Raw genomic sequence first — 22,972 nt, forward strand, 5'->3', positions numbered from 1 at the left:
TTCGATATGTTATTGCTTGCACAGATTTCCAGCCCTCCTCCTCACACTCAAGCTGCTTCTGTGTGCTCGCGAAACATCTGTCAGATTTGTCCTCTGCTCTTGGATTTGTTATGTGCAATAATCCTTTCAAAATAACCCAACCAATAGACTGCCAGTTGTAATGTTGATCAATGAAATGATCCCTGCCTTGTTGCAGGTGCATTCATTAGTTCTTAGAGCGCCCCTGACGGGCGGTTACACCTTAACCTGGCCCTTCAAGGCTTTATTATGTACTTCCCTTGCTTTCGTTACAACTTTTGAAATACTCTTTAATTTACTATAATAACTACACCCACTACTGGACCCAATTTTATATTTTGCCGTATGCTGAAAGGATGGCCTGAATCAACCACAATCGGCTTGCTAATTGACAGCAGCTTACAGAGAGCCAGTTGCCAGCGTTATAATAGCTAAAACTGCGGTCTGCCCCTTCTTCTTAACACATGCATGGTCTGCCCACATTCAAATATCGACCTCACTGTAGCTATGCTTTAGTCTTGTAGTTCCCTTCCTGGCTCAAGCTGAACATACTTGTGTTGAAAGTGATCTATTTTCAGTCTCAGCTAACGTTTGACGCAGAGTTAATGTTAGCTTTGTAGCGCTGTGCTATGTTTTTTGTTTTCTTGGTGCCAAGGTGTAAAACCTTATTGATTGTCAGTGGTATTCCTGTTGACTATTGACGTAGCATGCTGCTGCGGTTGTAAACCACATGAAGCGGCTTGTGTTGCATTGACTGGTGCCCCTCCCAACATAAACAGATTCTCACTACAATATGCGGCGGCTACTTGTGCCACTAATTGTAACTTGCTCCACTGACCATTCTTTGTTCCCCTCGAGCACAGCGACAGGAGGCCAGTGCAGATGTTATCAAGAAAAAAGTAGGGGTGGTGCGCTGGTAGATATTAACTTTACTATTATTCTAAAATAGGTAAAGAAAAGGGATCATGTCATTGGTTAACACGACACCCCATACTCTTTTGGTAGGGGAATTTTCACAGGGTTATTGTACAAACAAATCCAAGAAAAGATGAGTACTACAATATACAGAGCAAATCAAAACGCAATCAGGGTTTTGAGGGAAGCATGACACAATCTTAGGTAAAATCAATACGTCATGCTCTCACATTTTAAAAACCAAGCTCTTGAATAAAGATAGGAACAAAGTTCCATGAACAAAGGTTTTGTCTTTTGTCTTTGTCTGTGTAAGAAACAGCTGAGAGCTGCTCACCATGTCCATGATGTCGGCCATGGTGAGTATGAAGATGGCTCCCATAGCCCAGGTGTTACGAGCCCAGCGGGTGTGGTCGATCCAGGTGGAGAAAGACACCAGCTTCTTGGGAAAGACCTGACACATACACCATTCCAATTAGGAAAGTAACAGCACATTATTTCTATCAAACTGTTGCAGTTCACTAAAGCCTACAAACCAAATAATTTCACTCTAAAGCTGCATCTTAATTACATGCTATATAGGGATGTAGTTCAAGAGCATTTCATTAAAATCAAATCCAGTATCAAACCCAATTCCTTACAAATCTCTTATGAAATCTCATTCGGTTTCAACTCAAAGTCAACTCACCTTTTGTTGGCTGAGAAAGGCAGAAACACTGCAGTTTTTAGTTAATGTTTAAAGCCTGTACCTACAACCTTTAAATGAGTTGAGCAGCATAATATTATTAACAATAATTATTATACTCCATGGACTCATAACCCAAATACTGAAGATCCTGATTGAGAACAATGAAGTTGATCATATTCAAATGTTATTGATGATGAATCAAAGTTTAACTGGGAAATTCATAAACTGGCATGATGTGATTCGATGATAATATCAGATACCACTCTGATTGTCCCTGTTGAATCACTAAAACCCACTGGCGGTTGTAGAGTGGTGTTACAGAGTGACACTCGCAAACAACCTTTCGGCTGAATGCAGACGCCAGCTGCAGACAGCACATTAACACAAACTTTTCATTTTAGCCACTAAGGAATTTAAATGAATTAGCTCATCTAATCTAAGATAATATATATTCTGCTGCTGCTGTCTGCAATTTTTAACTGCAACTTCAAAAGTAGGCTAAAAATGAGAAGCCTGCTCCCTATATGTTTACCATTGCTTTTTAATAGTAAAGAACAATGAGACAAAACTAACAAGCTTTGGAGTAAGAAGTGTATTCACCCTAAAAAACTTAAACTGCGATACATCTTAAAATCCAACTGAACTATTTAGTTTCCCATTGTTTATGGAGCTTATGTCCTATCTTCACTCAATTTCAGAGCATGATTTAATGATTTCAAGTTCACATTTTGCAATGCTTTCCCTCGTTCCCTGTCCTCACACTCAAATAGCCCCCGCTTGCATTTGGATTTGCTCTGCTTCTGCTGAAACTTTATGCTTGCACACAGATATATTGTTGCTTGCACAACCACTGTCTGTGCATTACTGTCAATGAGCAAGATGACTGTGGTTGATTCACGGCATCTTTGTCAGTGTGAGGAGAAAGGCTGAAGCTGGAGTGAAAAAATCTGCAAATGTGTGGACGCGTTTGAGCAGAAACAGAGCAAATCCAAGTGCAAGCAAGGGCTATTTGGGTGTGAGGACAGGGATTTGAGGGAGAGCATTACAAAATCTGAAGTTAAATCAACGAGTCATAGTCTCATATTGAAAGACCACATTCGTGAATAAAGATAGGAAAAAAGCTCCATACTTGTTTAGCTTTCAAATATGAAATAGGCAGGACATTTCCAAAGTTCCTGTTTGATTATCGTTAACTAGTGTAGTTTTATTATTAAATTAACATTTTAGTCGATCAAACTTCTTTAAACTTGTCATCCGTCGTGAGATTGAATACGTTGAACTGGCTCTATTCAGCCATTCATAATACTGACTGGCGTTTTTGAATTAAACTTGCCCACTCATTTGGGACTGCATCATCAGAATGTGTTCATTAGTGGAGCGTAGATGTGTGGAAATTTCTCCATTCAAAGATGCATCACGACGCGGACGTGGACGATTCTGCACTGATGCAGTTCGAGAACATAATCGAGAGTTTTGGTATCATTTAAGGTCAGTATGAGTCCTTACTGTGTTTTACTCTCTCTCTATCCTCTCCTTTGATCTCTGTGTTTCACCGAGGGTGGAACTTTGCTCACATATACGTGTGCGAAGCAGAGAGAAGGCATTCAACCGATCGGCTGTCCGGCAACTTGTTTCCAATATCAGCAGCATGTTTCTACAATGCTGGGCGGAAACGTGCATGCAGGCTGAAATTCAACCATGGTGCAGATAACCCTGTCGGGGGAGGCAGTGACTTAAACCAAGTAAGAGTACAAGAGCTATGAGTGAGGAAAGGTCGGCGAGCCCCTCGGCTAATGCATGCAGTGCCCATGGCATGAAGGAAGTGCCCTGTTTTAAAGCTGCTATGTGCAAACTTTTTTTTTGAATTTTTGCATCAGTTTATGGTGGAAATGCCTTTTGTTATGTAAAGGAAAACAGTAAATTGAGACGGAAAGTGACAATTCCTGTACCCAGCCAGGGTCATCCGTGACTTGATATAAAGACTCGACCTGCGTGGGCGAGAGACGGAAGATATTCAGGGTCAAGCACAGCATCTGGTGGTCATCCAGGATTCATAGAACCGTAGTTACTTCCGTAACTTTTGTTTTACTGGATAACAAGCATCTTAACATCTACATTTTTCACCCAATTTCAATTGATCATCAATGTATTTAAGTACATGGAGTACTGTAGTTAATCCCCCCCCCTCCCCCAAAAAACCCTTTTGGACACAAACATTTAGAGACGCTACGCTACTGCATCCGGTTCATGGATCCCTGCAGGTCTGTCCATTTATGTGGTGGGTTCAATCAATTACTAAAAACTATTAAAAAGTAGTACTCTTGTTACACTTTGTCCTTTCATGCCTGTCAATGTATTCATCTGAGTCCTGGTGACAACAAGCGCTGGCAAGAGTAAGTATTTTAACAGTTCCATTTATGTTACTTGCATATTCAAATTGGGAAAAGGTTAGAGTAGTGTGTATATGTGTCGGAAGAAATATAATCAAAGTAAATATTTTGTTCAGTTTGGTCAAACCTTAAACTTTCATCCTGCAGCAGAGATGAGTGACACCTTCTCCTTCTCGCTGACCTTTGGACACATTGCAGTTTGGTGTGTATGTAAGTCTGTATTTCTACAATATGCCAATACTTTACATGACAAACTGCATCTCCCTGATACAATTTCTGATAGCTAAACAGAGTACAGAGAAACAATGCAAGTGTTCTTTATAAAAATCACTGTGTACAACTGATTGAAGTTATTCTACAATGTGCAAGGTTACACATCATTGCAAATGTGGAAACGCTCATACATCAACATGACATGTGGTCTTTGAATTGTGTTCTGAAGGGTTTATGAATGAAACATATTGTTGGCTGTGGTCTACAGATCCTGACCTGACAAACAGTGCTGGGCCGCCCTGTGTGTCCTCAGAACAGCTGGGAGACAGGACTTCAGTCTGCCTCACTCCATGTCTCTGCATCGCTACACTTCACTACTTTATCCTCACAAACCAGACCAACCACTTCCTCTACATCTGCTATGTATTTATGGTATGCTACCATGTATGTATGTTACATCAATTTCTCTGGAAAAATGATGCATCTGATGCAACAGCAAAAAACTGTTAACAGTTTGTACTGTGTGTAAGATCCTGACTGACTTCGTAGTGAGGTGCTCTTCTATAAATATGTGACTTCTGCTGATATCTACTGTACATTTGTACAGCACAATCCCAGCACTCCTGGATAACCTTTATCTCTGGAGCCAGAAAGGCTTAACTTTGGAATTTAATAACCTGAATTTATTCATCTGTAGATCAAAATCCTGTTTGTGCATGTCGGATGTGTGAGATACATACGTTAAGCTAGATAGATATTAATTATAACCGTCTCTAAAGATGGTTATGGTAACTGATGAAAACTGATACAACAGCCTGGATGATGTATCATCCAGGAAGAAATACAGTTGAGTCTATAAAGATGCAAGTTAGCTGTGCAATTACACTGCCATGACTTTAACGGGAAAATGATACAAAACAAAAAACAACTTTTTATTCTTTCACATAAATGATGTCCCTATTCCTTTTGGATGTCTCAGTAGCCTCCAGCATACCAGAGCACTGGACGTGGGACACTTAAATGGAATGCAGCCATTATTACAATCATTAGTTACTCCTGTACTTTTTTTGTTATGACATGTGAAAATATCTGCTGTAAATCAGCTGTGTGGCGGGTACAGTGGAAAGTGACGACAATCACATTCATACACGAGTGCCACTGTTCATGGACTGAGATGGAAAGGTCACTGTGGGCTTATGGCATTGTGATATTTGATGTGATATTGATAAGTTCTGAAGAGCCCAGAGCATTATTAACATTTCCTCAGTGACTGACTGCCTGTGTGCATGTTGCTGACCGGCCTGAACTGACAGGAGCAATCAATACTAGCCAGCCTGCTGGATATCAATATCTCTGAATGTCCATGACAAGGCGGAATGGAAAGTACTGCTGCATGCACAACACACCACATGTTTATCATGGTAACTATGAAACTATTTTGCGCTGTCATCAAAGCATAGCACATTAGAGCTTCTAGTGGAACCATTTGGCAATACTCGTGTCTGAGTCTGACAATATCTAGATTTCAGGAAAAGGATTTTAAAGGAACATTTTGGGAAATGTGCTAACTGGCTTTTTCTTTGTGAATCAGATGTGGAGTTTGATAAGAAGCAGAGGGTTCCAGATACGGTCCATGAGCACAGGTTTTGGTCTTTGGAAACCGTACAATCTCAGGAAACTGCACACAGACACTGCACCCTCTGTTGAAATAGTTACGAAATGTAACCCCTAAAAGCACAAAGCATTTTTTCCCATTTCTGTTTATATCTGAAATTAGTGAGCTTTACATGTGTTGGTAGATGTCTTTTTGAACTTTCCCCCTGCTTCCGGTCCTGATGCTGATCTCATCCTGACTCCAGCTCCATAACGACACACATCGACACTGATTTCCTCAATTGAAAGGAGGGGAATTTATATTTCCCAAAACATGAAACAATTTTCTAACAAAACATGACTGAAGGTACATTTATGTGACTGTTCATTTTCAGGAATTAAGAGCTCATAAACTGTCAGAAAGCTTGCTAGGGTTCTCTGTGTTTGGGCATAAGAGAACATGGTCTCTCCGGTCGCAGAGGACAAGCCATGTTTCCTGGCCCCCGGAAGAAACCCAGCCACAAAATGGATACGCACTCTGCTGGTTTTGGGCTTTGGTCAGACTAACCTGACACACTTGGCAGTCACCATATCTGGAGAAGGTGTTGATACCTGATAACTGGTACTACCAGGCAGAGAAAACATGACAAAACACTCAAGTGTAAAAGAATGAAAATAGGTTGTAGCTCACTCTAGGGAAGATGGCAGCCAGTGAACAGACTGTCAGGATGAGCAGCAGGATTTCTCCCACTGCAAAGGTGATGTAGTTTGCAATCAGCCTGTTCCATAACACACGAAAACACAGACAAACCGTGAAAAAATATCAGTGGTAGTAGTCAACAATATCAGTTCCAAGTCAAGCTGAACAGAAAACAATACTGCAGAGCGCAATATCACAGTGAGTTGGGTTGTGCAAACATTTTGCCAAACCAATTTATGTCTCAGCCAGAGCGGGACAAAAATGGAACATGGCCACAATGTGAGAAAAAGAAAGGGAGAGAAATGACTCCTGTCTGTGTGAACTGACCAGGGGTCTATGAGGGCCTCCATAGCTGCAGTGAAGAGCAGGACCACACAGGAGCAGCAGAAGGCAGCTCCGCTCTGTTTCTCCTTCTCCACAGAGTAACGAGTCTCCAGGTCTGGATCCACAAACCTCAGGGAGAGTGTGTTGGTGTGTTTCCCCTTCAGACTGACAAGACAAGAGAACCCGAACACTGACATCCGTTTTAAAATATTGGTATTTATGGGATTTGATCAGTGTCAATTTTAATGAATGAACACAGAAGGATTCACAAATCGACATATGAAAATGCATTTATATATATATACATATGATTCTCTCCACAAAAAGATTTTTCAATGCACACAAAAACAGTTATCATTATACATAAATGTATACAGAATCCACACTTAAGATCTTTCTTGTTTACTTTTTCTTTTTAGAAATTCACAAATGTTTCAAAGGATTTGAAATTTTCATCAAAAACATATTGGGATGTTGTTACATTTATATACAAACTGTTGAACAGTGGCGGGCCGTCAGGGCCTGCAAGGCCTTCTCTGCTGGCCTAAACAGAATCACAAAGCTATTTATATTTTGTTTTAAAGAAGGAAAAAAAAGAAAAAAAGATTTATAATTTATTTTATAATTTAATAGTTTTTCTTAAATGCACTACATGTATGATAATTTATAAAAATATTTTTCCCATTATCTTATTTTCTCATTGCACAGCTACTGTCTTCCTCAGTTGCTCTCAGATCTCACCTCTATGTGTGTCTATGCCAGATGCCTGCAGACTCGGCTCTGCCGCCAGTGCAGGTTAAAGTACATGGGGACGATATTGTTGATTGTCATAGTGTTCAACCAATCAGATCTTTAGTTTGACATGTTGGGCGTATTCTTTGACGCGTCAGCGTCGGCTAGCGGCCTATAATGACGTCAGCATTACGTACCGCTCATGTCCAGGTGCACGCGCTGCAGAGTGTGCTGTGATTGGTCAGTGGGCGAGCACGTGACTAAAGTGAAACTTGTGCTTGCTAGCAGAACTGAGGTTGTTAGCACTCAGAGTTCAAGTGGAAAGATATGGAAGAAATGATGGCATTTTTAGTTTTTGTTCCTTCGCTTTGTTTTTTTAACATCAAATGGCGGACGGACGAGAAGCTGATTTAGTGGCGGAGTTGCTGGGAACGCCTTTCTCAAGAAGGACATTAAGCTGCCTGAGCAAAGCCGCCACACAACACCAAAGTACGGCGGGACACTTGCAAGCTACGTGCTCTTAAAAACGTTTGGAAGGACCCGAGTGGATCTCCAGATCAACCAACAAGTTCGCAGGGAAACGGAGCTCCACATTGAAAAAGTTCAGAAGAATAGGGAAATACTGAAAAGGACCTCTTGCTGGAACTGAAACGCACGGATGTACTGCACAGCCGAGTTATTGACCTCTTTGTAAACAAAGAGGAGGATGGACTTTGTATTGAAATAGAACAGCATTTGGTAAGTGAAACTGCTTTTGTTTTCTTTATATCTGCAGTGTGTTCATTTTGCCTATCGTGTCGTTTATGGATATTAGATATGTATGTTATATATTGTTCCCTGATGTAATATTTGAATGGCCCTTGCTCTTTAGTGTGAGCGTTGCTGGATTGTTTTGTCATGCTTTGTTGTGAATATGTGTGACGGTTCTTGTGAGTTAGCTCTCGTCATCGTGTTAATTACATCGATGTTGACCAGATGCATTGTCCGTTAATTACAAAGCGTCCCGTCCTGCGTGGGGTTCGGGTCCGGATAATTGAATCAGTTTGGGCTGTTTTCTTTTACAAACAAGAATGATGGTCTGGAGAAATGGGGATTGTGTGGCGATTGCTTCGCCCTGTTGGAATCAGTGGAACAGCTAAACGCTGCGGGCAGAATGTAGCGTGAGTTTGTGCGTGTTGTTTAGTTTCCGGGGTCAGACGCTGACCCGGAAACTAAACAGACTGACAGACCGGTGTCTCCACCGAAAACGTTATATTTACCACAATTTAAGCTTCTGCATTTTCCAAATGCACCAGTATTATTGTTGGGTTTGTAAGCCTTGTACCGAACGGTTTAAAACGAATACGTGATGTTACACACCTAGAAACAAATAACCGTAGCTGTGGCGCCATCATGAGGTTATTAGGTGGTAAGACAGCAGTGAAGACCCAGGTATAAAATATAAAATGCACGGCCCGCCACTGCTGTTGAACCTGCATTTACAAACTGGGTGAGTGAATTTGTGTGTGGGTTTTCTTCAGACTTCCCTGACATCACTTGATTCATAAAATGCATTTTTCAATAGCGAATCATATGTAGCCAATCAGATGTCTCCTCCATTTTCAACCACTCGCATGATCTTGCCCCCACGAGGGTATACCCTTATGTCATACTCAGGTAGGGAACGAGGTGGAAAGCAAAAGGAGGAAACATTGCTTTATTTGGTGGTCCAATGATTTGACTTGTGCACCCCAGCTAAGTGTTGGAAGAACCAAATGTGAGCAGATAATTCTGTAAAAATCAGAATCAGAATCAGCTTTATTGGCCATGAATGCATACGCATACAAGGAATTTGACTCCGTTTTCTTTCCAAAAAATCTATTCAAACCAAGAAATACAACAACTAGGCTGAAGATTACATCCTGGATGTTGAAGGAATAACGTGATTGGGTGAAACAGCCTGCCTGATCTGGACCGAATTGGTCCTTTGTTGTTGGACTTATGTGCTAGCAAACACTTTGTTCAAGCATTGGGCGGTTCATACGTATACTTGGTACCAGAACACATTTCCAACATGGATATCGTGGTTCACAATAGAATCATTTCTAGCAGTGTGATAAATAAATGATAACTGAAATGAAAATCTGATCCAAAAAATGTGACTCGAATGTAATGACCACCAACATGACATGAAGTAGTATCACAAAGATGATTTGTATCTAGAATAAAGTAGTGCTTTATAACCAGTGACGGCATTCACTCACGCTTGTACTGTTTCTCTTTCCAGCAGAGCCTCGTTGAGCAGTTTGTTGAGCTCCTGTTCGTTCTCCTGAGCATCGATGACCCTTTCAGCCAGGTCCCGCAGCCGCAGCCTTCTCCGAGGGTTAGGGAAAGATGGATTTACCACCTTAAGTCCCAGACAGAAGAAAGTAAATGGAGAACACCCAAATCATTGATATACCTTACTATATCAATGCCATGTCAGCAATTATGTTCGTCAGCTGATCTGTCCTAACACGTCAATCTACCACAAGAACCCCCTCTGAACATCAACACTTTGCTTCACAAAGGAACTTGTGGCTATTCATGATCCCCTGGGGTTGAAGCCCAAGGGCCTGTGTCCACATAGCACCTTTTTCTGGCAAAAAAAGTGGCAGCAGGACGCTGGGTAGCGCTTCATCCCAGAGTTTTATGACAAGAATATCTTAACAACTAATCAGCATTCTAACCACTGCTGTATGATAGACTAGCATCACTCCTTCGCTTTGTATTATCTATTAGTTCTACTGTCCATTTGTTTTACATCATTTTTTCATCATGGGCACCAAACAGAGGATGTCTGCTTCATGCTTCATGTCGATGATCTTGTCACCACTCAATCTGGCAGTCGTAACGTCAGAGCAAGGACAAGGCGTACACTAATAAAAGCACAACACTCACCAGCAACAGTCAGTGTCTGCCCAGCTGATCTGCTCCCACAAATGGGAGTTCATGACAGACAGACACAGCCAAAACAAGCTTCTCCTCCATTTACTTCAGTGACATCACCAGCGCTTTTCGGAAAAGTTCAGAGACTTTCAACTCGAAGCGCTCAGAGCGCTAAGAAAGAAGACGCTGGTTGCACACTTCACACTGTGCAGAGGATGAACTCCATTTTAGACACCACCAGCTTTCCTCTTGCACAAGCCTCAGGACAAAATGTCAACAGTGAACACAAGATTATCTCACAGTCTCATATCATCAATGTGCTCAGCAAATGGCATGGCAAGCTACTTCAATTCCACTGAGAAGAACCGCTTTTGGTCAGAACTGTCCCTCTTATGAATGCTGTTGTGCCCAGGCCCTAAGAACAGCTCTATATCAGCAGGGTGCCAGTGAGACTCGCGCTACACAACGTTTTCTACTTCTACTCTGAGTGACTTCTTGGTTACCCTTGTATCAAGGTCTTCTGGTTCCTCCGGTGTGGTGCAGGCTGTGTTCACACTGCCGTTACACTCTGTGGTGTTGATCAACAGCGGAGAGTTTCCATTGGAAGAGGTAACAGACAGCTTCTAATGTGAAACAAGCAAACAGTGCTGAGTGATTACTGTGAAAAGTTGACAGACTTTTCTTTCTTCCTTTTTACATTTGCAACATATCCATGTATTTTGAATGATAAACATACAGTATCTTTTATTCTGAAATTATTTTAACATTTAGCTTTGAGTAACAAGAGCGATTCAAATGTAACATTGTACTTTCCCTGTATATTAGCTGGCTGAATATGAGAGCATCATTTGAATATCCAAATATTTGCAGTGCGGCAGGTTTGACTCACTACGCCATTGATGCCACTCTTCCCCACAGGTCCTTTAGGAACAACCACGAGGAAGGTCTCGATGCCCCTCTCCCTCAGGTAGTCACAGCGCTCACCTCCATTCCCTGGCTCCACATCAAACTCTCCATGAAGACATTCCATGGTGCTCTGAGAGATGTGGACACGGCTGGTCCACAAAATAGAGAGGGGTCAAAGATTAGACAAGTCATTGATCCGCCAACGACCATGAAGGTGCTTCGGTAGACTTCACAGCACCGTGAATAGTCCTCCTAACAAAGCCGTTTCCTACTGATTGCAAGATGTGGCAGCGTTTAGTCACATCCCCCTTCATCAATTTACACTGATGCATTCATGCAGAGTGATGAATGGCAAGAGTAGGTTCCATTCAACTTAATGAACATAGTGGTAACATGTGAGACTTTAGAACACATAGTACGAATGTTTGGTTGTGGCAGTGCATTTTATTTTTTCTTATTTATAATACATGACATTTCAGCAAACTGTATGTGCTGAAGAAGATGGTCAAATGAAGTTGAAAGCTCTGGAAAATGCTAGTAACATTTGTATGGTGACAAATAACAGGCAAATCACATTATTTGTTTTGGATTAGTATTTGGAAATCAGTGTAAGTGTAATGTGCAGTTCCCCTCGGCTCTACAGAGCATTTACCCTCTTCTGGCTTATTGTTGTGCTTTTATGGCCCACAAACTCCTCTCTCGTTCCAGATAAACCCAGTGAACATTGTCTGCTCAGCACCAAGCAGACACAGTCCAAAACTAGCTGAAGAACACTGAATGAGCCGTTTTGTGACGACTGGACCTGGATTCATCAGGTGGACACAAACCCTACTGCCAACGTTGCTCCATGTCTGCAGGATGTGTGTAAACGTAGACGTTGTGTTTAGAAGAAAAAAGGAATACGCAGCTTTAGATTCATAGAATGTCTTATATTGCATGTTTTTGTCATTTCAACAAGTTCAGAGTTTTGAAATGTTAACTCACCATTAACTATCACACAGGGGAAAAGGCTGCTGTAGAGGTCATTACTGCATGTCATTTCATGAAAATGAGTTTGGTAACTGATGACATTGACCAATGTAATATGGGATTGTTCCTTTGGTAGATAAGGGCTCAGTAGAAAGACATGGGAGCTTTTAGAACTGGGGGGTACAGGTCTGGCTTGTAATTATCCACTCATGCAACACATCTGGAACACACCAGGAGAGCAATGGTGGAGAGGTTAAATGCAATGAGACATCACACAGAAGTGGACCGTTTTTGTGTTGAACTGTGACATTCTCACCATCACTATCAAACAGATAGCGATCATCAGCAGCCTTGTGGAATGCACTGTGAGGGTGAGTCCTGCAGACACAGGCCAGTCACACAGAACACACTCACAAAGGACAAACAGGAACATCTTCACAGAGGCCCACATTCTCAGGCTGTGGGCACATTAGGTAGAAAGTAGGCCATGTTGTCAGCCGGATGTCCCGCCCCGGGGACTTAAAGGGATAGATCTGGTGTTTTGAAGTGGGGCTGCATGACGTTCTTATACACAGTCAGTGTTTTACTACAGTAGTCAGCGGTCGGCACAGCCCCAGTTTGGTGAAGCAGACAGGAGTAGCAGCACAGCAGCCGTGAACTGTTGTAGATGTGGTCAGCAGCAAAACATATTTCAGACAGCTAAAAGAAAGGCCCACCTAAACGAACCAGCTTGACAGACATGGACCTGAACTTAGAGTGAAGCTTATCTGTACTGTTGTAAAAAGAGTCTTTAAAGTGAGCAGAAAGAAGTTTCACTTTTAGTTCAGTTCCCCGTCGGAAAGGGCCGTTTGACAACAAGGCAAAGTGGTGAAAATGTTTTGAATATAGCGTACACTTCAACACATTTTTTTAGGTGCGTCTCTCTTTTAGGTGTCTAAAATACATGTTGCTGCTCTCACACACACACACACACACACACAGCAGTACATTACTTTGCTCCTGTGTCGGTACTCCTGTCTGACCGCTATCTACTGTAGTAATACACGTGTATGGATTCTAAACTACGCTATTTAAGGTATCCAGGAAATTTCAACTGCTCTTCAGTTACTTCGGTTCACATAAGAGACTGAAAAGTAAATGGAGTCAATGCATGGAAAATAGGAAGTTAAAGCTGAAACAGAAGGCAGGTAAATATGAAAAAGAAAAATGGTAAATAAACAAAGTGAGCAAGACAGAATGGATGAAACATTGTTATGAAACCTTTTTTCAATGTCAAGGACCCAAAAAAATGGACTGAAAGCAACATCTGAACAGTGTGTCAACACTTGAAGCCTGATGTAATTGTGACATAAACATTGTTCCAACAGTGGCTGAAGTAACTCCATTTCAAAAACTTGAACGACATGTCTGTTCTTACCCTGGTATCCCTCCAGCCTCCATCTTGTTGGCCACAGTGACGTCTGTGGACCAGACGTCGTACTGCCAGCGTTTCTGACCCAGCACCCCCCCAAGGACTGTACCGCTGTGCACTCCAACCCGCATATCGACGTGTGTCTGGGTTTTCTCTCGGACATACCTGTGGTTGGTTTAGAAAGCACGACATTAAATAAAAAGCAGCAGGATCCACAAGTAGCTTCTGTTTTTGTTACAATCAAAAACCCAGCTCTCTTTTCTGACTCAACCTATAGGGAACACCGTCTCTGCTGGATCTGATTTAGAGCAGCAAGGGCTTCCTAACTAAAGGAAATCCATTCATGGCAGCTCGTCTGGAGTCTGACCAAAATGTTGCATCAGAATCGAGTTGAGCTTAATGACCCCTCATTGTTCACTTTGCTTTATTGCACAGATGTGGTCCACAGAAAATCCATCAGCGTGATCGATTACACACTGTGAACCAAGTGACTAACCCACCGCATCACATCGGAATGTAGCTGACACTGAGTGAACTTTAGAACAGGCCAGCTCTCGACCCCCTCGTCCCTGTACTCACGAGATGGCCTCCACCATGGCCAGACCCATCATGATAGAGCATGCACCGTGGTCCTCCCTGTAGTCCGGCAGCCCACAGATACAGTAGTAGCAGTCTCCCAGGATCTTGATCCTCAGCTGGTGATATTTCTGACAGGGTAGAAGAGGTTTAGAGAGAGAGCGATGGACTACCTACATCACCTTATCCATCTGTCTTTTTCTGCAATGATAGAAATTACGGAATGGCTGATCTTTGAAACATTTTGGAATAGCTTTTCGAGATCCACAGATATAGTCGGATCGGGATTGGCAAAGATACCGACTTTAAATAGCGACACACAATAGCTTTCTGTTCTGCTCCATTTACCTGCTGTGGTGAACTAACATCAGTGAGTTAAGATACGGCTCTTAAGCATCATTTTGAGCATGAGCTTCATGGTAAGTGCAATTTATTGTTACAGCAGTGGTATTGGTGCGACATGAGGTGCCATCCAGGAGGTCCAGTTTGAGGAACAGATCTGGGGATTTTAAGGTTCTCTGACAGCGGTTTTTGTTCCTCACAACTCTGGACAGTTACCATGGCAGCCCTTGTGTTATCTCTCGTCACAAAGATGGCAACGTAAACAGAAGAAATACACAAAGTAATCTACCAGAAATGTGCACATATGGCCCACGTTGGATGACCGTGGTGTTTTGCCCTTTGTGTCGGCTCCTTTCAAATAAATGAGGCGATGCCATTCAGTTAACGAATGATACATAACATTTACTTCATACACTTTTCTCTGGATTAACTGAACAGAAATGATGGAGGAATGGTTACATATAGGATATAAGAAACAGATTGCAAATGTCTTAAACAGAGGGAACTGTATGTGATCAGTCCTCTGTGTCCGCAGGTACCCTGAGTTTAGGTCACACTGAAGATCTTACTAGTCTGGTTTTATATGAAAAATATGTGAAAAACAGATAGTAGTTTTTATATTGCTAACCTTATAATGAATAACCTCACATATGTATACACACACACACACACACACACACACACACACACACACACATATACCAGTGGTGGGCCGTCAGGGCCTGCAAGGCCTTCTCTGCTGGCCTAAACAGAATCACAAAGTTATAGCTGTTTTATAATTTAATAATTTTTCTGAAATACACTACATGTATTATAATTTATAAAAATATTTTTCCCCATTATCTTATTTTCTCATTGCACAGCTCCTGTCTTCCTCAGTTGCTCTGCTTCCAGTGCAGCTTGTTTTAAGTAGAGCTTTTATCCAATCAGATCTCACCTCTGTGTCTCTAGGTAGAACAGAGCCAGAGGCCTGCAGACTCACAAGTGCATCCATGTGCACTTTAAGTGAATGGGGACGATATTGTTGATTGTCATAGTGTTCAACCAATCAGATCTTTAGTTTGACATGTTGGGCGTATTCTTTGACGTGTCAGAGCTGCTAGCTGGCCTACAAGTACGTCAGCATTAACGTGCGGCTGGCTCCGCAATAACGTGCGGCGTGATTGGTCAGTGGGCTAGCCTGACTGTTGTGACGCTGAAGCTATCAGAAGTTAGTATTTGTAAGAGTTCAAGTTGAAAGATATATAACTAAGAAGTTATGACATTGACATGACATTTTTAGCATTTTTCTTGGTGTAGATTCTTTTTTTTTAACCGAGCTGTGTTTTTTTAACACTCAGTGGCTGAAGGAGGAGAAACGGATTTCTCAAGAATATATATACAAAATAAAAATTGCTACAGGATTTCATGATGACACAAAACAAAAAACACTGGCTGGATCACTTGTTTCTTTTCATGTAACTGTGATAATGCCTCGTACTTTAAAACAATCCAAATCACTCACATAAGAGGTGGATAAAGACTCCAAATGTCTGTAAAACATTCAGAATGTTATGTAACGGTGTGAAACTCACTGCAGCCAGTTTGTCAAAGCGAGCAAAGAGCTCATTGAGGAGTTTGACCAGCTCCTGAGCGCTGCAGGACGATGACAGCTGTGTGAAGCCCACGATATCTGCAAACAAAATACTGACACAGATACAAGATGGCCCATTAGTACTGATATCATGCTGCAGTCACAGACACATTCATGCACATTTTCACTGTTCCAACTAGTCACATTGTTACAAATCGCTACTTAGAATCTGTGTCCAGTCTTCCACTCCAGAGCAGTGATCACTGATGAAAACTGATGACTGGCTGTTTTCTAGTTGGCTATGCTGGCACACCGCTTATAAATGAGTGGTCAGGGGGGACAGGAGGCAAGCAGGTAAGATGTTGAATCTTTATCAGCAGCAGGCGGTGGAGATGCTGTGATAAACTCTTCATCTTTTCACAGCCTACAGTGTTGATGGAGACGACAGGAGCTTTGAATAGGCTACAAGAAGCCAAGTCAGATACGGGTTTTAGTCTCTGTTGTTTTTGATGTTGTTGGTTCAGTCGGACAAATACATTTGCTGTTCACTGAGCCAAATTAAAATGGAATGGCAACCACACCCACCCGTCCTTTCAATAGGTGTGAATAAGCCCAATAAAGCCATCACAACATTTGATGTTTTGTGTTTCTCTTATCATTCAGTATTGATAACGAATTAGCTCATCATTTCTGTGGAGTTTAAAGAATTGCTTGATTCAAAGTATATTCAGAAGATTCAGAACCTGAAAATGAGCCACAGAGGATATATTCAAAAGGTGCCGAGCAGCCAGGAGCATATCTTCATTCTGTGTGTATCAGCACAATGTGGGACTTCTATGATGGGTTATTAAAGCAGGCCTCACATCTCATTCCAGGGGATCCGTCTAGTTGCTGGTGTTCAAAACTGGAAGCGCTTGAATTCATGCTTCACTGGATAGTGATGCTTCAGGTAACAGACTTAAACTTTGTCTTTGTTAGCACAGGTTTTAGAACTGTGCTAACTGTTGTCCAAAACCAGGCATGAGCCCATAGCAACATTCATTCTTCCTGTTCATACTGGACATTGAAAGATTTGTTCCTTAAGCTATTTCAATGTAAAGGGGACAAATTCCACACTCCTCTCTCTGTTTTTGTTGCTATATTTAACAGCAGTTTAACAGGGAAACACTGTCTATAAAAACACAAAGAGGGGATGTAATACTAGAAAGACTGTTCAGTTGGAATGTAGCCACGTCATTTGTCGAAGACAGATTGACGAAGCCTCATATTAGCTTGAGCACAGAATTGTGTCCCCCATCACTAACGTTTAATCCAAATTAAGAAGACCGTTACAGTATGAACAGGAGGAATGATTACAGCAAGCAAAAGCTGCGTCGGTGGTCATGTGGGCACCTGACCATTGTTTTAAGGCAGACTTGATCCGTTGTGAACTTGTATCTGCACACTAACATCTTGTTTCTTTGTCATGATTAAGCTTGTGACTGTAGCTTTCTCGATCAACACAAACCAGTTTCCTCTTCCCTCCCATCCAACTATGGGACACAATGTACTGTGTTTGTTTCAGCTAACTCAACTAACCATGCAGTCTGTTTTGGGAAGTGGGCTGTTTGTAAAAGGCTGCCATATGATTCGTTAAAAATAGCTTTGTTGTGTTGTTATTGAGTTATTGGTACATTGACAATCAATGTCAATTTTCAACAGTGTATCAGTTTGAAAAAATAAGACAATAAATGTGTGTTTGCTTAACATTAATGGCTTTAATTGGTTTGGTGTGTGACGTTGCTTGTGAACCCACTCAGGGATCAATGTAGATACGTAGACACCACTGTGAGAAGCCTCCTGCTGCACACGCAGTCAACGAAATCAACAAGACGACATTCATGTTACATATGAACGTTCAGCTGAAAGCTGTGATGGTCAAAGCCGAGAGAGGAACCAAGTTACCTGACGTTTTCGTGTCTGTACATGTACATAGTGTTGAACTGCTGCATCTCTTTCTGACTGGGCTCCTTCTTCATGTCCTGAAGCATCTCATCAGCTATGTGCTTTGGAAGGATGGAGAGCAGCAGGCGTTCCTGTAGAGGACAAAGACAGACACAGAAAGGACATCATACACAGCTACTGAAAAGAAACACGGACCATACCACGATCAAAAATCGTACATGCCCCGTTATATCACCGATATGAGTTTGATTGATGAAGACTTAATCAGTTGTATGCTCGCTGACCACAGTCAACAAAATAAATAGATCAACATTTTGGGAAATACAGAGCGTGAGATGATCAGATGGATATAAATGTGTGTTTTAAGTACAGAGCTGGAGTCAGGATGCGGTTGGCCTAGCACAGGGGTCAGCAACCTGCGGCTCGTGAGCCGCAGGTTGCTGACCAGGTTGCCGTCCACGCAGGTAACTCTGCGTGGACGTCTTCATTTGCAAGTGTACTGACAGCGGCCGGTCCTCTGGGGATACTGACAGCGGCCGGTCCTCTGGGGATACTGACAGCGGCCGGTCCTCTGGGGATACTGACAGCGGCCGGTCCTCTGGGGATACTGACAGCGGCCGGTCCTCTGGGGATACTGACAGCGGCCGGTCCTCTGGGGATACTGACAGCGGCCGGTCCTCTGGGGATACTGACAGCGGCCGGTCCTCTGGGGATACTGACAGCGGCCGGTCCTCTGGGGATACTGACAGCGGCCGGTCCTCTGGGGATACTGACAGCGGCCGGTCCTCTGGGGATACTGACAGCGGCCGGTCCTCTGGGGATACTGACAGCGGCCGGTCCTCTGGGGATACTGACAGCGGCCGGTCCTCTGGGGATACTGACAGCGGCCGGTCCTCTGGGGATACTGACAGCGGCCGGTCCTCTGGGGATACTGACAGCGGCCGGTCCTCTGGGGATACTGACAGCGGCCGGTCCTCTGGGGATACTGACAGCGGCCGGTCCTCTGGGGATACTGACAGCGGCCGGTCCTCTGGGGATACTGACAGCGGCCGGTCCTCTGGGGATACTGACAGCGGCCGGTCCTCTGGGGATACTGACAGCGGCCGGTCCTCTGGGGATACTGACAGCGGCCGGTCCTCTGGGGATACTGACAGCGGCCGGTCCTCTGGGGATACTGACAGCGGCCGGTCCTCTGGGGATACTGACAGCGGCCGGTCCTCTGGGGATACTGACAGCGGCCGGTCCTCTGGGGATACTGACAGCGGCCGGTCCTCTGGGGATACTGACAGTGGCCGGTCCTCTGGGGATACTGACAGTGGCCGGTCCTCTGGGGGTGGGGCAGACTTGACAGCTGACTCTTTGTTGAGGAGATCAAAGAGAGTACAAAAGGTGTTCAGCTCATCTGTGAAGGTGGCCTCACACATGATGGGGATGCTCCTGTTTTTGTAGCCTGTGACATTGTGGATGTCCTGCCTCATATATTTAGTGTTGTTGGTGTTGAGGTCTCTCACCAGTCTCTCTTGATGCCTCTTCTTTGCCTCCTTGATGCCAGCTTTCAGTCTTGTTCTAGCAATCCTGTATGCTTCCTTGTCTGCTGACCAAAAGGCAGCTTTTTTTGTCCCAAGATAGGGCCCTCACCTTTCATCAAGGATTTATGATTATACGTGATTTTATTAGGGCCGAGCACAGACCAGGAGTCGTAGAGGCCCTGTTGAAATTGATAGGATTATTAGCTGAACGGTCCGTGGCCCTGAAAGTGCAAGGAACCTGTTGTTTTTGTTAAGATTATTATTATTATTATTATTATTAATCTGCACAATTGCATTCTTGAGGGTTTTGGGATGCTCGAAAGCTCACAAAACTTGGCGCTCCTTTCAGAGCTGGAGAAAATTGCAAAGTTCTGCAGTGGTTTGGCTTAAGAAATTTGGTGGGAACATTGCTCTTATCTTTACATAAAATGTTCTTGTCAGACAGGAAGTCTGTCATGTTGGATTTTGACATTTTGAACATGTTTGACCAACTTCAGGATGCACAAAAACTCATGAAACTTTTCACCAATGTTCACTAGTAATTATTTTAATGTCATATAACTGGATTTATTTCTATATGTAGTGTTCAAAGATCGTAGAAAAGTATGAAAGCATAAAAGCACAACTATTATAACCTGTAGCCTTTTTGATTCAAAGTACAACCATTAAACATATAAACTGGTGTAATTCATGATAGAAGTGATTAAACCTATAACTTGTTTTATTTGTTGATAGATGTGATTCACCATATAAACTGCATAGACGCCTTATATAAAATAGTCACTCAATACTTATATCATCCTTCCTCTTCTGAATGGGATCAAACCAGTTACATTCTGTGTCAGCTCTAAAAGAAGCAGGACTCATGTGTGAGTGACTCATGAGCCTGAAGGAGGAGCCAGCTTTTTATCAGCAGAAAAACTGAGTTTGGGCTTTTCCCCAACTAGAGAATGGGACAGACTTATTGAATAGACACTTAGGGGTCATACCCCCTAAGAAGTGAGGACAAGAAGACCCTTCTGCTCTCTTACCCACTTATAGGGGGACAGAAGACCATTCTGCTATCAACGGAGAGCATGAGAAAAAGAAAAAACACAGAGAGAGAGAGCGGACTGTGAGAGCCTGCAAAACATGCAGGAAAACAGCAGAGCAGAGAGAAGAGAGAGGAGGGGGATATTTCCAGGAGAGAGCCTGGACTTTATTCCTTTAGCAAATCAGTGAAAGCAGAATAGAAAAAACCTATTACAGTAGGAGTGTTAGAATTAGTTCTTCTGGCACTGAGACTGTTTCATTGAATTTAAATTGTAGTATGTGATTGTTGTGTGAAAAACTTTAATAAAACCACGGCTTTACCATTTGTAAGTGTTATATATATATATATATATATATATATATATACACATATACACACACACACACACACACACACACACACACACACATATATATATATATATATATATATACATACATACATATACATACATACATATACATACATACACATACCCACCCCCCCACACATACACTGAGTAGGGGTGTAACGGTTCACAAAACTCACGGTTGGGTTCGGTACGATACAGTGGAGCCACGGTTCGGTACGTTTCGGTACAGTAGAAAACTATAAATGCCAGAGAAATGTACTTGATTTTAAAATATATTTATTCATTACAACTAACATCATGAAGTTATTCTTTGACTTTGAACAATGATGGAACTATACCTGAGTGACTCATCTTCTGGGGTGTCTTCTTAGCAACACATAAGCATCAAAAACAAAAACTGCTCCTTAATGTTATGTAGTATTGTTACTTACATCTTGCTTACATCTTGTATTGTTACTTACATCTTGCAAAAGAGATTTTTAATCTCAAATGGGACTACCTGGTTAAATAAAGGCTTTTTCAAACGTTCGGTTCGTCGTGAGCCTCGTACCGAACGGTTCAATACGAATACGCGTACCGTTACACCCCTAACACCGAGTATACTTTATATTTACAATATATGTTGGCGTACCTTGCATAACTGCATGAGCCCTTATGGCACAATTCAATTCTGTACATTTTTTGTCATTACCTTACTCTGATGACTTGCACTGAATGGGATTGGCCAGAGTTGCATAGTCTGACAGTAGCTGCTGGTATCCGCCTCAAGCAGACTTCATATGATCATCAGTCATGGTGGAACGGTGTATGGACTTAATGTTCTTCATGTGGGAAAAGGCTGACTCACATACATGAGTAGAGCCGAATAATGCAGTCTAAGGTATCACATGTCCTCATGTTTGGGTATTTTTCCTCTGTGAGAAAACTCCACATGAGCCCTGGACTTCAGCTGAATGTCAGCTTGCAGTGTCAACATCTCATCCTCCACTCCAGACGAGTTCAGGTGAAACAGCGGTGCAATTTTTGATGCGAGTGAATCAACCTCAATATCTTCCCCAAATGTGCAGCACATAAGTGTAGCAACTGGCTCGAGTAAAGCAACGCCTTGAAAGCGTTTGTCAAACTCTGACAGACACTTGTCAATCTGCTCTGTCATTTTACGCACACGCCTTCCGCTGAGTCTCCAGTTCTGACGCCAGGTTTTGGAAGTTTCCCAAATCATGGCGCTACAGCTTTAGCTTCTTTAGTAGAAATAAATTGGAAGGCTAACTAATTAGCTCGCCGGAGTTTTGCAGTAGCTCGCGTGGTTGACTGCGCATACGTGGTGACCCGTGTGTTAGAAAATCAAGTGGTAAATGCCATGAGGACATCTCATTTTTTTTTGAATGGCATGCGATCTACCCGCACTACCTCCGCGATCAACCAGTTGATCGAGGTATTGGGCACCCCTGCCTTAAACTCACGTATTAACACCAGAATGTTGTACGGTTTGTCCTCTGACCTGTTGCTGGCTCTGCTCCTCCAGGTTGAGTTTGACCTCCAGTGACTGTCTCGCCTCCAGAAAGGCCTTTCGATGTTTCCGATCAGCCATGTAGTACGACATGACGCCCACAGTGATGGCACAAACATAGATCACTACGTTGGCTAGCAGCTTGAAAGAAAAAGAATGCAACGGTTAGGGCTCAATATTGAATGAACACATGTACAATACGGGCTTAATATGGCAGAAAGTTCAGCTTCAGGTTTAGCTTTAAAGATGACATATTATGCAGAATACACTTTATTTCAAATGTGTCCCTGTTGTGTCCAGAGAACTAGAAGTGTGACAAAAGATGATTCTTTATCTTTTCCTCCTGCTCC

The 22,972-nt window shown here is 42.6% G+C and overlaps 1 protein-coding gene across 2 annotated transcripts in view; it reads right to left on the bottom strand.

Moving 5' to 3' along the window:
• adcy3a (adenylate cyclase 3a) overlaps window positions 1-22,972 on the bottom strand; it is a 63,434-nt gene that overhangs the window by 27,388 nt on the left and 13,074 nt on the right. For both annotated transcript variants that reach the window (XM_079275571.1, XM_079275570.1), the window contains exons 3-13: window positions 22,614-22,763; window positions 18,199-18,329; window positions 16,256-16,367; window positions 14,343-14,470; window positions 13,770-13,928; window positions 11,367-11,532; window positions 10,981-11,100; window positions 9,814-9,956; window positions 6,842-7,003; window positions 6,506-6,593; window positions 1,268-1,384 (exon numbers count right to left, since the gene is read on the bottom strand). In XM_079275571.1, coding sequence (XP_079131697.1) covers window positions 1,268-1,384; window positions 6,506-6,593; window positions 6,842-7,003; window positions 9,814-9,956; window positions 10,981-11,100; window positions 11,367-11,532; window positions 13,770-13,928; window positions 14,343-14,470; window positions 16,256-16,367; window positions 18,199-18,329; window positions 22,614-22,763 — 1,476 coding nt within the window. The remainder of the gene's footprint in view (window positions 1-1,267; window positions 1,385-6,505; window positions 6,594-6,841; window positions 7,004-9,813; window positions 9,957-10,980; window positions 11,101-11,366; window positions 11,533-13,769; window positions 13,929-14,342; window positions 14,471-16,255; window positions 16,368-18,198; window positions 18,330-22,613; window positions 22,764-22,972) is intronic.

Source organism: Melanostigma gelatinosum, assembly GCF_949748355.1.
Source record: "Melanostigma gelatinosum genome assembly, chromosome: 9".
In the NCBI taxonomy this organism is placed as follows: Eukaryota; Metazoa; Chordata; class Actinopteri; order Perciformes; family Zoarcidae; genus Melanostigma; species Melanostigma gelatinosum.